Source organism: Dromaius novaehollandiae, chromosome 1 (genome assembly GCF_036370855.1).
Source record: "Dromaius novaehollandiae isolate bDroNov1 chromosome 1, bDroNov1.hap1, whole genome shotgun sequence".
NCBI classification, from domain to species: domain Eukaryota; kingdom Metazoa; phylum Chordata; class Aves; order Casuariiformes; family Dromaiidae; genus Dromaius; species Dromaius novaehollandiae.
In genome coordinates this window covers 103,676,934-103,693,747 of record NC_088098.1, presented here as the reverse complement: position 1 = coordinate 103,693,747, position 16,814 = coordinate 103,676,934, and the positions used below count along the sequence as shown (strand labels likewise).

At 42.4% G+C, this 16,814-nt stretch overlaps 1 protein-coding gene across 13 annotated transcripts in view; it reads right to left on the bottom strand.

The window, feature by feature from the left end:
- The window catches only part of GPR89B (G protein-coupled receptor 89B), a 45,539-nt gene extending 30,053 nt beyond the window's left edge, over window positions 1-15,486 (bottom strand). For 10 of the 13 annotated variants that reach the window (XM_064522965.1, XM_064522960.1, XM_064522961.1 and 7 more), the window contains exons 1-9: window positions 15,362-15,486; window positions 12,255-12,314; window positions 11,279-11,382; window positions 9,658-9,764; window positions 8,762-8,863; window positions 5,441-5,561; window positions 5,046-5,126; window positions 1,526-1,717; window positions 235-346 (exon numbers count right to left, since the gene is read on the bottom strand). In XM_064522965.1, coding sequence (XP_064379035.1) covers window positions 235-346; window positions 1,526-1,717; window positions 5,046-5,126; window positions 5,441-5,561; window positions 8,762-8,863; window positions 9,658-9,764; window positions 11,279-11,382; window positions 12,255-12,314; window positions 15,362-15,403 — 921 coding nt within the window. In that variant the 5' untranslated portion in view covers window positions 15,404-15,486. Of the gene's footprint in view, window positions 1-234; window positions 347-1,525; window positions 1,718-5,045; window positions 5,127-5,440; window positions 5,562-8,761; window positions 8,864-9,657; window positions 9,765-11,278; window positions 11,383-12,254; window positions 12,315-12,894; window positions 12,968-15,361 lie in introns of all 13 variants that reach the window. The other 3 variants (XM_064523016.1, XM_026093308.2, XM_064523009.1) reach the window with 3 other exon arrangements.
- Window positions 15,487-16,814: the final 1,328 nt, after the last annotated feature.

Here is a 16,814-nt window from a genome sequence, read left to right as displayed (position 1 = left end):
TTAAATCAGTGGTTTTTGAATGGCCTTAGGGACATGGGCTTGCCCCAGCATACATCTGAACTGGAAGATAACTGCCATCTAGATCCCAAATTTAAAAAACAAATTCTCACTCCACTGCATCATAACATTTCCATATTTGCCTGCTGAACAGCTTGTCCATGTCCTGTTACATACATCCCCTTCCAAACTACTCTGGCCTCTAAAACCCAGCTGGGCAGTTACTCTGCTTTGTACCTTCGTTGCATGCAGGTCAGCGGTTTCCAGAAAAAGCTGCCGACTCAGCTCTTCTAAGGCATCCACTTCTTGCTGAATAAGGGAGAGATCTGGCAAACCAGCATAGTCAAAGCTACAATGCATCACATATTCTTAATTATAAATGAATCATCCCCTGTCTTCCCCCCCAAGGGCCACATTTAGTGGTTTGACCACTTTTTTGATCCAGATCAATCTTTTGATCCAGTCTTAATGCTCTTCATTTATACTGAAGAAATCTTGAGGACATGCATATTTCACAGTACTCTATTTTAAGAATGTAGGCAACATAGTTTTTACACAGTGTCACTCAGCACGCTCTTTATTCCTCTGCCTGAGGAACACATTGCAGAATGGAACCAGAGCTCTCAAAGAATAACTGCTCTGCTTTTATCAGTGTCCCTTGTGACTGGTATGTATCATGTGTCACTCTCACACCATCTTCATAACTTAAACTGCTGGGTAACTACTCCAAGAGATTACTGATTATTATGAAGAACCTAGTCAAATAACCAAATTTGGGATTTAACAGCTAGTGAGAAAGAAGGAGGGGAAGAAGAGTCCTCAGCCTTAAATATGCAAACTGCACACTTTAGGTGGTCTGGCAGCAATTGTTGATAGGGAACTGTAAGATACAGAAATACACTTCCTTAATACCCTACGGATTCCTTCCATCCCATTTGCATGGGCAGAACAAGGTCTGTTCACTGTTCGTATGCACCTTTTTGTGCTATAGCACAAGTGGCCAAGCTACAACATGAAAATAATTTAGTTGGTCTACAAGTTGCTTCCCTTCTTCTTCTCGTGCCTTTCCAACATGGCCAAAAAGCAAGCTATAGCCTAGGTAAATTGTTTCAGCAACTCAGACAATGCTGCTGTCTTGCTTAAGTACCCCACAGCCTCTTCCTCCTGGAAGAGTGTATTTCAAGTTAGTACCAGAACATGCATGCAGGTCAGTCACATGACCAGAGGATACATCAGAATAGAAAGCTGTCTTCCACTTCAGTGACAGGATAGTCTTTTGCATTACAACACAGCAAGTGTGCCCACCTGTCCTGCAGCCTGCTGTATTCCTCTTATGGTTATGCAAAAGCACATTTATAGCAAAGGGCAGTGGCACATGACTCTTTAATGTCTCAAAAAAAAATCTGTGTCCAACCCCCAGACAAAAGCTCAGACAGTACAGCGCTAGAGGGCTAACTTCCTGGGAGACATTACAACCTTTTGCTCAGACTTCTGAAACATGTTAAAACACAAATGCGTTATAACTGACCTCCCTAATGCTTTTCCTTTCAACACAGAAGAAAGCTGGGGCCACCTCCCAAGGCAGGTGCCAACATGCAGATGAAGGATACTTTCACTGCCTGCAACAGATGTTGTAACACTTTTTATCATTCCCCAGAAGCCAGTGGGTTTGTTGTGCACTTCTCCTCTTTGGAACATTGTCCTGTGAGCCACTGCTATCCTGAAAGAACAGAAAACACAAGTCTTTAAGAATAAAATATTTTTACTAACAAACAAAAACCCCACTTCCTTAAAAAGCACTGTTCAACTAACTACATTACAGACAGACACCTCCCCTCTGTTTCTTTTTTTCTTTTTCTCTCTTTTTTTTTTTTTTTTTTTTTTCTTTCAAGCACCAGTCTTGCTTCACAATGCTGTCCTGACTAGCTCTGGAGTACAGCCCAGATCTAATCAAGCAAGCTACTAGAAGCTTCAGTGAGATACTCCCTAAAAGTTCCATTCAGTAACCTTTAAAGGGAGTTAAATTCAATTAAAAATAAATATTCAAATGGCTTCCTCAAGTAAATCATTAGTCACTCTCCTCCATTAGTCACACATGACTTTGCTATCTCAGATTCAGGAATCAGAAAACTCCTCATGCCCCCTCTTCCCCTTGAACACCTCTTTATCACTGTACATCTGCCTCCTCCACAGAACTGCGAGCACCGGGTGGTATGCAGCAGCGCGCTCTGATACGCTGTCTGTCACTCATTACTGGGCTGCGTGACAAGCTCTCATAAGGCAGAAACACATAAATCTGTTATTGGACTGAACCACTGGATGCTTCAGGCAATCTGAACATGACTCCTAACACTCGTTCCAATACAACAGCAGCAGCTGCACTCTCATGTGCGCTGCAGCATAATCCCTATGAACAGTGCTGGCTTCTGGCCTCATTACCTTACATTTCTCCCCATTGAAATCCGTGAACCAATTATCCACTCCTAAGCTGAAAACTAGTCATAGGGTTGTCACTGCAATCCACAGTTCGCCTGTGTTTAGAGCCTTTTTTGTAGCCGCAGCCAGTATTGCTACATTTGGCACTCCACCCTCTTCGAGGTTGCTGATAAGCAGTGTAATATTGATAAAAAAAATCCTCCTTTGCACCTAGCAAGAGAAGCACCCTTGAGGCAGCCCACATAGCACACAGAAGAGCACATATGCCCACAGACTGGAAAGAGCAGAGTTCTTAAAATGATTTAATTCTTCCTGATAGCTGCCAAATAAAAGCAAGAACTGCATTTTTACCCTTGCTTTCTCCACACTTCCCGATTTATACACTCCGTCCCAAATGATCCACAGCATTGCAGTAAAATGCAGCTATGTCAAGGTGAAGTGTAAGGTTATATGTAGTCTAGGATACCAAGGCAAATCTTTTCTTTTGAGAAGCGACAGGGATATCTACACTCACATATAGTTAGGAGCTCTGAAGACCTCACAGAAAGGATCCAAAAGCAAAACTACATACTTTGCCTATGTAGATATATCTCCTTCAGATAGGCTGAGGTGACCCTACTTAAATAAAAACAAAATACAGCAATGGTGTCACAGACTCTAGGGCTTTCAAACTTGAGGCTTAGTTGCCTAATGTTTCCAAAGGTGAGTATAAAGAACCTGTCGACCTTAAAGGTGAATTTTCATAAGGCCTTATGTGAATACACTCAGGAAGGAGAAGATGTATTACAGATAATTCATGTGCAAAAAGTATCAGGGAAAACAATTTTCAACCGCTATCTCCTACTGACAAGAAACCCAGTATGAACAAAGGTTTGTATGAGAAAAACATCAAGATCAGCAAAGGAAACAAAAGGGTTTACACTCTATTACCTTATAATCCTCATGTGCATTGAAAGAGCTGAGTTATCATCAGCAGTACTGAAAAGGTGGCCAACTAGTAGCTGACAATTTATAGAACCTTAGTGTTTGCCCTGCACAATAGAATATAGCTGCTGCCACTTGTCCTGCCAAATAATTTGGATTGCATCTGGACTGATACAAATGTAACTTTTTAAGCTCTGCTCTATACGAGCAAATAGTCCAATTATGCAAGCCATTGATCCTTATCAGAGCAAAAAGAGAACAAAATCTACAGAACTTGAGCCACTACCATTTCTTGCACATTTCTGAGACTACACAGTTGTTGTTTTTTTCCTTAATAGAAATACATGAACTTTGGTATAATTCCCAGGTGATTAACACACTTTGGGTGGCTCCTCCTAATGGTTATAAAGTGGTTATGTTCAGAAGGTTCCTGGCCATGGGAAGGCAGGCAAGTGCTAGTCAGGTGCTGGCCCCAGACACCCTTACTTCTATCCTAGTAAGACCCTCCCAGACACAAGGTGTCCGAAACTGCTGTACAAAACGTAAGAGCACACAGAACCAGAAACAGCACTGTACAATAACTTTTCAACTCCAGAGCCAATATTTTTGTATGCTGCTGATCATACCACGCTAAACTTCTCTGCTTAAATAAATTCTCTCGCTACTATCATCTCATACCTCACCACAAATACTGAATTAACATTTGTTCACCACTTAATGCATTCACATTTCAAAGCAGAAGAAAGAAGATATGCTTTAGTGACATGTTCATATGCTAGCACTGATTAGCAGGTACACATGCTGGTGACTTATTCAGCAAGGTTAGACTACCTAAAAGCTCTCTTGAAATATATTAAAAGCTCCTATTAAAACACTGGTGTGACAAAAATAAAGTTTTGGAGTTTGCTGTGAGAATTCAGTGTCAGACAGACAAATGTTTGAAGCAACCATGGTAATTACATTTATTCTGTACAACTGGTAAAGCATGAAATATGTAATTTATAACAGAACACAAAAATCCTTTCAGTGTAAATGCAATTACATTGTTTCTGAGAGCGGCTTTTTTGCTTAGGGTACATGGAATAAGCTAAACCAGCAAATGCAGAGCTTCCATGGCATGGATGTGAACTACACTACATTCACACTAGGAATGTTTGCAATTCTTGCAAAACTTAACTAATGTAAAACTTGCCACTAGCAAGGATATAAGTGTTTCCATGCCAGCTCACTGGCCTGCTTCAGTTTTGACCAGGAAACAAATGATCCACAGAGCACAACAGAGTTCAGTATGTATGAACCAGCTGCTGTACTGAAACTGCCAGTAAGAGAGCTAACTGTGGTGGTTTAAGTAAGGAACATCTATTCATCTGGAGAAATGGGGTTTATTTTACTGACTAGTCAGTCAAGCTGCCATTAGAGTGTTACAATGTCTTGGAAGTCTAACAAGTGTCACTGCAGTAAGAAAGGGTGCTACTTAGGGCACAGGTCTGGAAAGAAACCAAAACTGTGTACCAAGCCATGAGCAACTGCCAGAATAAAACACCACAGCTCTAACCTAATTCAGCCACCTGTTTCACTGGAATAGGTAGGCCTGACAGCTAAAAATCTTGACAATTCCCAGACCACCTTTAACCCTACTGACTGCAACCCTCAAAATAAATCATTTCATGCTACTACTGTCTTCTCACCTTTTTTTCTTGCTAACAATCATGTCCATAGTTTGAAGGAGGCGGCGCTCCAGAGCCAGAATATCTGCATCCGTCACGTTCCTGCAAAATGAAAACAGCCTGTTAGGCCTGGTATCCCATTTCAGGTGAAACCTGCAAATGCCCATTAATCAAAGAGGAAAAGAGGAGCCTACATGAGGAGAATACGCTTCCAGGATGAAAACAGTCCTAGCATGTAGACGGACTAATAGCAAGGGTCTGCATACTAGGCGCATAGGAAAAACAATGTCACCACCAAACCCTTATGGATGGGAAAATGACAACTTTCATGAAAAATAGTTGAATCAATGCAACTGAAAAAGCAGATTAATAGATATCAAAAAGGTGGACAAAATATTTCACAAGGCTGCAATTACCTGAGAAAGTAGGACATATAAGTATATGGACAGTTGACAGCCCCAAATCCTGACAGCAAAGCCATGAGTGTCACCCCAATCACACCCACACGGCTGATGAGCTGTTCTATAGACAGGATTCCTGAGAGAGGAAAAACACAGCATCAGTAACCACTTGCTCTCTTTGTTCTGCTCCACACTTTGGTGCCTTCACAAAGCAACATACTCGCACAGCTGCTTAATGAAACTGCCTTCACACTCCAGTGACTACAAGCGATAAGTAAGTAATGGCAAAGACTATGAAAAGAAAGAGGTGGAATGCCCCCCAGAGAAAGCATGTTATCATGCTTAAAAACAGGGATGGGAAACTCAAGATAAAGAGGAAGCCCAAGAGAGATTTGGAGGGAGCTAACATTTGCCTTCTCATTCTAAGATTAGTGACTGGACTTTGCTGAGGAAGGAATGCGAACTATCTACCAGCCACTATAAATCAGGTTATCTTTCATAAAACCACTTCTGCAGTAATCAGAATTAGAATTACCAAACAAGTTGCTCCTGGCAAACTGGCCCCAAGCTATCTGGGCCATAGGGAGGAAGCCCTATCCCATCAACATTTGGAGTGACCCCTCCAGACCAGATTCAATTAGTGCTCGTAGGACAACAGTGTTACGAAGCATAGGAAGCTTTTGCTACTCCCAGATGTTCAATTCATCTTGTAGATAAATGCAGGCTTTTGGGGTGCCTACCAACCAGGTATTGTATATGAGCATCAAGTGAACTCTAAAAACATATTCATGTAATAGAGCACAATCACCAAGCCTCTGCTGTAACCAGTTCTAAGGACTGAAGTCGCACTTCTCCTTCCCAGCCATTTAATCCAGACCTCAGTCCATCTTCTCAGGATACAGTGCCACGTGCTATTAAACATCAGTCATTCTTTAGGGAGCTAATTATGGAGCAGCTGCCACACGCAGCACATTTGTAGCTTAAATGTCTGCAAAGTTGAGATGGCCAAGCGCCAAGCCACATTTCATGCTTCAGAGGAGGGGAACAAATGATGAAAACAAGGCAAAAGGACTTCACAAAGGGAGACTGAAACACCCAGTCATGTGCAGCTGCATAGAGATTTACACTAGCTACAGAATGTGCTACAATATACTGGCCTTTTGCCCCATACACTGCCAGATAGCAGCAGTTAAAACTGAGGTGCCTTCAAAATGACATGTCATTCCACTGTTTAAAGCAATGCTCCCCCATAACACTCACAGCACCCCTACTCTTGTAATCAGACACATGAAATGAATGTTTTATAAACTCAGATGAAGGGAAAGAGTTTTACCATAAAACTAGCATGTATTTCAGTAAAGGATTACCTTCTCTCTACTAAGGGCTCTCAAACTCACGTCTACAAAGTCATGCTAAACAGACTGCAGGTCACCTAGGGCTCCAGACTTGGAGCCTTGATAGAAAATGCATTCCCCAGCTGCCACCACAGTGGCACCGGTGCCACCACGAACCCCAAGCAAAGCACCTTCCTGACACTGGGTGACAGACACCCAGGGCACATACTTAAAGCAGTCCAACTAGTCAGCACATGCCCCAGCTGCAGTACAGCACTGTCCATCAAGATCAGCAGGATGGGGCACACTGGGAGACACACCACAGGTAACATACTGCAGTATGAGGCGCTCGTTAAGCACGGCTTCCTGTAGTGTCTCCCTCCACAACAGGATCCTACGCTACCAAATCAGGCCATCGCTATGTGGCAAAGCCCCACACTAGCCTCGTCAGTACATATAGGACAGCAGTAACCCAGTACACCAGGGGAAAAAAAAGTCAAGAGTATTTTGCTCTAACAGTGTCTAAACCTGGTATGGTAAGGCACTGTATGACTACAAATGGAGATACCATCTTGCACAACATAAGTTACAAACCAAAAAAACACAACAAATCACTGTCAGAAGTCCTGGAAATTTGCAGTCGTTACTCAGTTTCCACAGTACTTTTTCAGAGATCTGGAGAGGATTACCTAAGCTCCATGGCTAAATTATGATTGGGGTATTGTATTCTGCCAACTCAAGCTCCTTCTGCAGCCTCTTGGCAATGAAACACTGAGCAGAGGGATTTTCACTATTTGCTAGCTACTGTATTTCATTGGCAAGTGACACAATTACAAAACACACGTATACTCCGGTCTCTCAGAAAAGTTTCAGGATCACAGATGAGAGGGCAAGCAGATCCTACAGCAGTTGGTATGCTTCAATTTTTCTCATATAGATGAGTACAGAACAAAGTCACCTCTCAGAAAGCTTCAGTTAGTTATCAACACAGACAGGCGTTTTCACCAATTTGAGTAAAAGCCAAACTGAAAAACTGAATTTCCCCAGCTGAGAACAATGCACAAACAATTCTCCAGCACAGAAGATAATGGCAACATAAGTTACATGGGAAATGCAGGTGACACATAGTTTAATTCTACAGTGTTATAAGACATACTTAAATCCCAAAGGACTCAGTACAGTTATGCACATGCTACCAGTCTCTGCTGGATCCAAACTAATCCAGGTCCACACAAGTATCTTTACACTATAAATACTCCTGGGTCCACGAGTGCCATGCAGAGACACCCAAGCTAGTTCTGCTTACAAATGGCTTGGGTCCAACAGTACTTATCAACTACATTCTAACGCCACAGAATTGTATTGCCTCTGGACTCTGGCAGTGTCTGAAATTGCACCCAAGTTAATATGCACTGCCAGGCATGTTGCTGTCCACAGGCTAAATAGCTCTGGTGTTTGGCCCCCGGCATGTTTTGTCAACTGGACAACAATCTACGGTTAACCGATATGATTTCGGTCACAAAAGAAGGTAAGAGGAGAATTGACAACCAATGCTCTGACTTTTGTCTATCAGATTCTTATGTAAGTTTGCTTTAGCCTTCACAAGAACAGAAACAATGCTTAATGAATAAAAACTATGAACAACTTTTAATAACAAAACATCATACATTTTGATGACTTCCCTTCAAAACATCATACATTTTGATGACTTCCCTTCACCTCCACAAGAAGTATGTTGCGCTCTTACATACCCTAGATTCAGTTAGGACTCCCTGACTTCCTTAAAGTTTTCCTGTGGTATAGGAAAAGAGCTAACACAAATAATTTGGTTATATCCAGCCATTTCTGTTTGCCTGACAACCTTCAGTTTCCAGATTTCAGAGCAGACTCTCAGCTGCAAGCAAACAACTACTTTCTACAGTCCCAAATGTAGGACTGAGACAACAGGTCCAAGAAAACAGCAAGCTAACAAAGCCTACTTTCAGGAGGGAATGAAACTCACCATGTTTTGGGCTGAGTATAGGAAATGGATCCCCCAACTTCCAGAAGAAATACATGAATGTCAGCCACAGAACACAAGCAAAAAGCAGTTTCTGTCTGTGCACTAGTGGAGAGAAGAAAAGTATTTTAAAGAAGTTCTTCCTTCAGTTTTCTTCAAGAGTACAAAATCACTACATTGGTCCCAAGGCTGCTTTGAGTACAGGTGGTCAAAAAAGGTGTCAACTGACAGAGCTACAGGTAGCACCTCATTTCTTATGGAACTCGCTATCTGATAGATGCCACCTTTTTATAAGATATCATGCAGCACTACATCACCTTGATAAACAAAAGTATGGCAAGACAGTATGAAGAGGGAGTTGCTTAGCTGCATCTTTCCTGTGTGACCCTGGACATGACATGGGAAATTTCATCTTCTTGTCAAAACTAAACATTTAATATACGCAACTTGAAGATCTAAGCTTAATAAAAAGGAGAGATGAACATCAGTAGCTCAAAGGTGAGCGTGCATTAGCGCATACAAGAGGCCTCATTCAGACAGTAGTCAGCAAAAGAGCATGGATAGTTTATTAAGCTTCTCTGCCTCATTTCTTCTGTCCCCTAGCAGAACAACACAGCCTTGCCAAGGGTTCCAAGGTTTGGCTGCAAGCTTAAGAATGCAAGGAATGAATTCCAGTAACATTGCTCAAAAGCACCCATATTTGTCAAAACCCAGAAAAGTGACATATGTTGGCATCAGGTAGAATATCTCCTAACTGCTCAATAAACAGTCAAAGTATTAAGTTCCAAAGAGGAGCTGTCCCGTCAGAACAAAGCCAGAGACAGGAGGCAGACAAGGGGATGAAAAACATCTCTTAAAAAAGTTACTTTTCACTTTTATGCATAGTCTTAAGTACTCACATAATCTGATATTGCTCACAACAAAGTAGCCAATGTAGAAAGGTACCATGAAGACCAGGATGAGCAAAATGACGCAGAGATTCAGCTTCCAGTGAAAATATCGAGAGCTAGAACAAAGTCAAAATACTGCTCAGCATACAATCATAATACAAGAAATTTTTCTTAAAGGTGATCACATCTCAGTGCAACACTTTTAATTACATCAAGCATTGGATAATATCAGCCTCACATCAGCATACAAAATATTGCCTTTTTTTTTTTAAACAGAGCTCAAGAAATGTGACTTTCAAATATGACTACCCAAATGACTACCCAAAAAAGTCAGAGTAGGCTATTTTACAAAATACTGTATTTTCTAGTAACTAATGCTGGCTGCAACAGATGATTCATTTGATGTACTGCTCATCTGCTTGAACAGTAAATCAAAATTAGTGATCAACAATAATTAATTTTGTAATTCAGTGGCCGAGTCAAAAAAGGTTAATTGAAAAGACAAAAAGAATTTAAGCCTTCCTAACTCAACATGTTTCACTTCAAAGTGAATTATACCAAGTGTAAGACACTGCAGAGCAAGAGTTTAGAAAAATATATATATCAAAACATTCCAAATTTTTGAAATACTGGTCAACACTCCTCAGACCAAAAGAGACTGACCAAATTCAGAACAGATTCATCTTGGTTGAACTGACTTTTCAGCTGGCTTTAATGGAAAAACAAACAAGCAAACAAACAAACATGTTCCATTCACAATACCAATTCATATTCTGTTTATGCCTTGGGGCAAAAAAACTTCTGAGGATCCCTATCACTTCTTCCTAGGTAAGTCAGAGGTAGACATTTTCATCTATATTATGTCCAGTCCTTTAGCGAGCGTACAAAGTGAAGCGTACAAAGACATTCTCCTCAGTGATCTCTCTGGCTGCAAGCTCTACACGTTAGTAACATACTGTCAGAACTAACATTACCTTTTACCAGTTTTTAACTTCTTGCCTTTCAATTCCTTTGATTGCTCTCTTATTCCAGTATGATGAGAGAAGATAAATAGGAAATACAGCTAACCTCTGCATGTTTCTGTTCTGTCTTCTCTTTCCTACTGATTTCTGAAGTAGACAGCTCTTAACATCCTCTTTATGTAGAAACCCTCACCCCATGTCAAGGGAGAACGTGCCTTTGATTCACAAATACTGTATTATTACAGAAGTACAGTTTTTACTCCACAATTACCTTCACATCTTATTCTCTGCTTTGACCACTACAGAAGAACTAGTGCTTATAGTCCTCAACATCTGAAAGGTGCTCTTCGGCATGATCAAAAGCTTCACAGTACTCCCATAAGGGAAACCATCTTTGACTTTCTCCGTTTGTGAAATCAAAAGGCTAAAGCCTTGGCCTAAGGACCTAGACCACGTTAACAACTGCATGGAAAATCAGAAGCTTACGACTTCCAGTCTCGTGCTCTGTTAAATAAATGAATCCTGCTGCTTCAACATCATCACTGAGCCATTGACAATTTTCCCACGTGATTTCCATGCCCAAAGATCATCCTGTTCCTTTGGAAGTTGGGCTGAAGCTGCTGCAGAATACAAGGCAGGCTAGTCCTTTACTGAGCTCTCACACTCACCTGCTATTCAGCACTCCCAAAATCTCGAAGATTATGAGTTCAAACATGGTACAAGAGAAGGCAAAAGTCACAGAGAAGATCACCTGCACAACATACTGTCGCACCTGCAGTGGAGTAAACAAGCCAGAGACAGCAGTCACTTCCATTCATAGAACAGTGCCCAGATAACCCCCAGGTAAAGACAGCAAATCACAAGGTACATTGGCACACAGTCAGGTCTCCTGTTCCAAGGCACCTTGTCCTTTATCAAAATGGGAAGCAAACCAACAGCCTGTTAGAAACCAGAGGGCAAACTCAGAAGTTGCTCAGCATTACACTGATTGCAGCTATCATCATATTTAACACATGCCTTACACAGCTACGTCAAGCATGCAACGCAGTACAGCAACCCAACTAACGATGGACCACTGCTAACAAAGCTCTGTGATCTTAGCCACAGAATTAAAAACAAGGTCTCTGTGAGACAACTTTGGGTCTGAATTTGATCTGCACTTAAATCATCTCTGGCCTAGACTATTCTTCTCTCACACGCCTTTTGAGGTAAGTGAACATGGCACTTCTATCCCATCTGATGCCCATGAACAATTCAGCCAGAATAAACACACCTCTCTAAGTTTAAACTTAACCTTTAAACTTTATTTTGTCTCAGAAATTTTATGGTTATATACAGCAAGTTTATTCAAGCAAAAGGAAATAACAGTTTCCTACTACTCCTCTCCTCCTCCCCTTGATTTTTATTTAACAGTAGCCTACAGAGAAACTTTCACTGTGGCTCCAGAAGACTCAATTCTCCCAGATAACTAGCAGTCTTAAATGGAAGCACAAGAGGAAGTGAAAAAGTAAGTAACTACAAAGACAATTAGAAATAAGATAAGAGCGCTTTAGGAAGGGAAAATGTCCAGCAGCAATTTTAAAAATACTGCAATAATTGGACTAATTTTTAAGATAAGAAATTGTAATGAAAGCCCCTTCTCACCTCATAATCCTTGAAGAGTTGGCGCATGAAGAATAGCCACCCAAATCCAAAGAAGAGCACCTGCAGAAGAGATGAAGCACTTAGCATTTGTACTGAGCAATCTGCAAAATATGAAGCTGCTTTACTACTGACTGCAGATGAAAGAAACAGAAGGAACAGAGCTGGGCCAAAGTACCCAACCTCTATGGAAGTTCAAACTTGCCATAATACCATGCAGAGAATAGTATTTAAAAATATTCAAGTGTAGTGGACATGGAAGCCTCTGGCCTTATCAAAGATCCAGTCAAGAGACCCTCTTTCTATATTCCCAAGTTCTCAGAGTTTAGGTTTCTGGCCTGCTGGAATCCTTTGCACTGTTATTTCTTGTTCCCTCCTCTAATACAGAGAACCAAAGCTTACCATCTTACAGGAAACACAGTAAAGTACACAGAGTAAATACCTGAATGTCCCCAATGTACCCATCTTCTAGGGACGAGCAGATGTTAAAAAATATCTGCTATTTAAGACTAGAGGTGCATTTGATTTTTCCAGAGAGATCTTAACAGTGAACCTGGTTACACTGTGACGTAACATATCCATTTCATCAATGATTTAAACAAAACAAATATAAATGAAGAAATGCGATCAAAACTGTAGTTACCCATCTGCAGGGTAGGAAAAGGACATTTGATTGTCAAGCCTTCCACAGATAGCCACGATTATTCCTCAGAAGACTGAAAAAGAGGTATAATGATTTAAAAGAACCCAAGCAAAAAGAAAACTCAGAAGATATCTTAAAAAAATACTTTAAAGGTCACTTTGATAAAAACAAAGAAAAAAATCACTGTATGTCAAAAAGCACAAGACAATTTATTGTATTTCAAAAAGCATGGGACAGTATTTCTTCCTAGAGCACATGGAAAATGCCAGAGCATCCGGCCCCAGTAAGGGAATCATTGCGGGCGATTCCACAATGCATGACCAGTAACTCTGGATCTCAGCAGTTGCAGAAGTAACAGAAGATGATTTACAGACCAGGAATATCTGGAAGGCTGGAGAAGTAAGATCAAATATGTTTGCCTTGAAAGCAGAACTGAAGCCTGAATGAAGGCAAGTGATAGATTACAGCTGGCAAAACTTGTTCAAGGAGGACTTCAGACTTTTGAGTAATCAATAGCAAAAAAGAAGAGAAAAAGGTAAGACATTCCATAACCCTCTCATCTACTGGCCATAAGTCAAAGAAGTACGATAAGCAAGTGATATATACACAAAGTAAATTCAGATCTAACAGTGGGAAGGAGGAAAAGGAGAGACAAACTTTTCAAAAGGAATAAAGAAAAAAGTAAAGAAAGACTGGTACAATAATAACAGAGGAAATTGTACATGAATATTAGAGCTCCCTTCTACTAGTCATTGTACAAAAGCATGGAAAGACATTATCTTAAGGGTTCATACCCTGAGACACAGTAGGTGAATGTGACATGTTTAGTCAAAAAAAAAACCCCTGAGTGTTTGACAACTATATGCAGCAATTAGCAATTTATAGATCCAACTTGATACTTCTGAAGATAACTGGAAGAAAAAAAAAAAAAACAAGCTGCCATCATGAATAAAAGAAAAGCAATTAGAGAAGTTATATCCTGTAAGGCAAAGCAAACGATGGAAAAGCTTTTGTTCCAAAAGAATCATTACCAGTATCAAAGCTACACTCAAATCAAGCAGCTGAGGGCCAAATAGCATGTTAGAAGCAAAAACCAAATCATTAACAGGTAAAAGGAAAACTGCACCTCTAAGAAACATCCAAAAGATGTGTAGTTCCCCTGGCACTTTTCAGGACATTTGTGCAAGCCAAAGTCTGTACAAGACAAGAAAATGATGTTAGGAGGGGAAAGGTCCCATTTCCTCAGCTCATTCCTCCTCATTACACAGCACAGATTTCACACCAGCTCTGAAGCTTATCAGATCCCTTTGTGATCCATCCAGTTCTACTCACTTAACTGGCAAAAAAATAAATACTGAAGATGGCACAAAGAAAGGATTGTGACTGTGCAGTAAAGCACAAGTGAAGAGAGAGTGGCACCTTCCTCTCTTGACAGTAGCAAACAGTTGGACCACCTCAGTTGCCCGAGAGGCAGACAGGAAGGAAGGGTATTCAGAGGTTTAGTGGGTGGGGGAGCAAGGAGGCGGGGAAGGTCAAAGAGAACATAATGACAGAACAAATTACGAGCAAAAGATGTTAATGAAGAAGGAGGGGGTGTTTCCACCCACAAAAGAATAAGACAGTTTCAAGTATAGTAAGACCACCCATAAGGGTAGGATGATACAAAACTTTGAATTAAGTGTGTCCAAAACAAAGACTAGTTGAAAGATGACTTTGATGGCAGCAGAAGGAAGAAGGTGAAGGATTTTCTGAACCACAGAGGGATCAGTGAAGATGCGTCTGAGATCAAATAGCAGCGTTTTTCTTCTAAGATTCCCTAAAGCAGCTTGTGAAAGTTTTCCAAACTTGTAAAAGAAGCAAACTCCTGAGTAGCATGCCAGAGGTAGAAGCCATAAATGATTAGCCTTCTTAACAAACACCAGAAACAAGCAAACAAACAAACCAAAAAAAACTCAAGAAACAAAAGAATAACAAGACGAACTTTCCTGCCCCTTCCTACGAAGATAATTTAAGTTTATAGAAATGATGCAATATCATGCACACACACACACAAAAAAAACCCTACTCCCTACAACCACAGTCACTGATCTAAGCCTTTTTATACACTATATGCTAGCAAGAGCAGTGCATGCGGACAACGGGCACTGTAACGCCCAAGGGAGAGGCCCAAAGAAACACACAGGTTATCTCCTCTTGCAACATGGGCTTATGTGATAGAAAAGGACGGGCAATATTAACACTCCTCAACTGCAGCGACGCTGCACCCGCTCCCACAGCGCCCGAGCAGGCGCCGGACCTGCCCCGCCACCTTGTGCGCATGCGCGCCCACAGGCCGCGGCCGGCCCCACCCGCCCGCTCCCGGCGGCGCGGCGCCGGGCCGAGGCTGGAGCCGGGGCCGGGGCGAGACCCGCCTCTCCTCCCCCGCGACAGACCCACGCAGGCTCGGCCCAGGGGGGTGCCGGCGTACCTGGGAGGTGACCATGATGCTGGAATCGATGAGGAAGCTCATGGCGGCTGCCGGCTGTTAACACGCACCACTTCCGGCTTCACGCGGCGCAGGCGCCCACGGCCGCTAACGTCAGCCGGCCGCCCCGCCCCGCCCCGCGCGCGGCTGCACGCGGTGGGGGCGGGGCAGCCGCGCGGCCCGGTGCCCCGAGTGGGGGGCGGGGCGTGTAACGGCCTTGTGGCCGTTGGCGGAGGAGGGTCGCGGGCGTTGTGGTTCCCCAAAGGGCAACGGGCGCCCAGCGCCCCCGTGGCGCTCTCCCCTTTCCCTCTCCGTGCCATTTTTAACCTTAAAAAGGGAACGTGGTGAAAACGTGGAGGGGCATTTTGTTCTGTTGCGCCCGTGTTTTTCCGCAGAGGAGTGAGGTCGCCCTCAGGAGGCTGCCGTGGATTTGCTGTAGTCTCTTCCCACGCTCTTGGAGTGGGTTGTAGAGAAGGATTAAATACCAAAGACAAAATACGGGGAAGGCCCCATCACTGGGATTTATTGCTGTGGGCACCATGCTGAGTGGGGGTGCTGGAGGAAACCTGTATCATTTTCCTAACCACTGTCAAAACTCATGATGGATGGCGCCTATCTGACCATAGAAAGTGTGTAAACAAGAAAGAGGCCAAGGGAAAGGGAGCCACCACTGGGGTGGGGCGGGGAGGAGAGGAGCTGACCAGCTGAAGATGCAAACAGGGTTCAGCCATCTTTCCAGTGCTTTGACACCTCTGCGAGAGTCACGCGGCAGAGGAGTCGGGTGCACCGCAAGTGCTGCAGACACGCTTTGCCACGTAGGGCAGAAGGGTCTATGCAGCTGCCATGAGCGACCTGCCATATGAGGCCCTTTCCAGCTGCCCTCTGTGTCACAGAGCCAGGCTGGGGAGGCCTTTCGGGCCAGGCGACAGTAACTTGTCAAGGAGCAGGGCCAAAAGGGAAGTAAAAGTTCAAACAGGGAATTTCCTGATGCTTATCAGAGTAAGATCCAATCCTTCATGTCTCAATCATGCACTCATTTGAACTTAATAGTATCTGTATCTGTTTTTTCTCTTAAAAACACTCCTAATTTTTGCCTCTCAAGACTATCTATATTTGGAATAACAACATGGGAAGGGAAAGAATAAAGTGGGGTTAGTCGGGAGTTTAACAAGGCACGAAGCACTTGCTGATTGAAAATCAGGAACCTTTATTCATTACAACTCATTTCACTAGGAAAACGATTCTATGTTTGGTTGTGTGGAGTCACCAGATTAGTCCCACAGTCTCTTTCATTGTTTGGCTTTCAGTCTTGTCAGTCTTCTTGTTTTGACATTTGTTTCCTTGTCTATAGCATTGCAAAGAGAAAAAAAACATTCAGCTCTCATGGGGATATGAACTGAGGGAGCAAATTATTTTATTTGATCTGAGGCCTTTTTTACAACTTTTGCTATTGCTG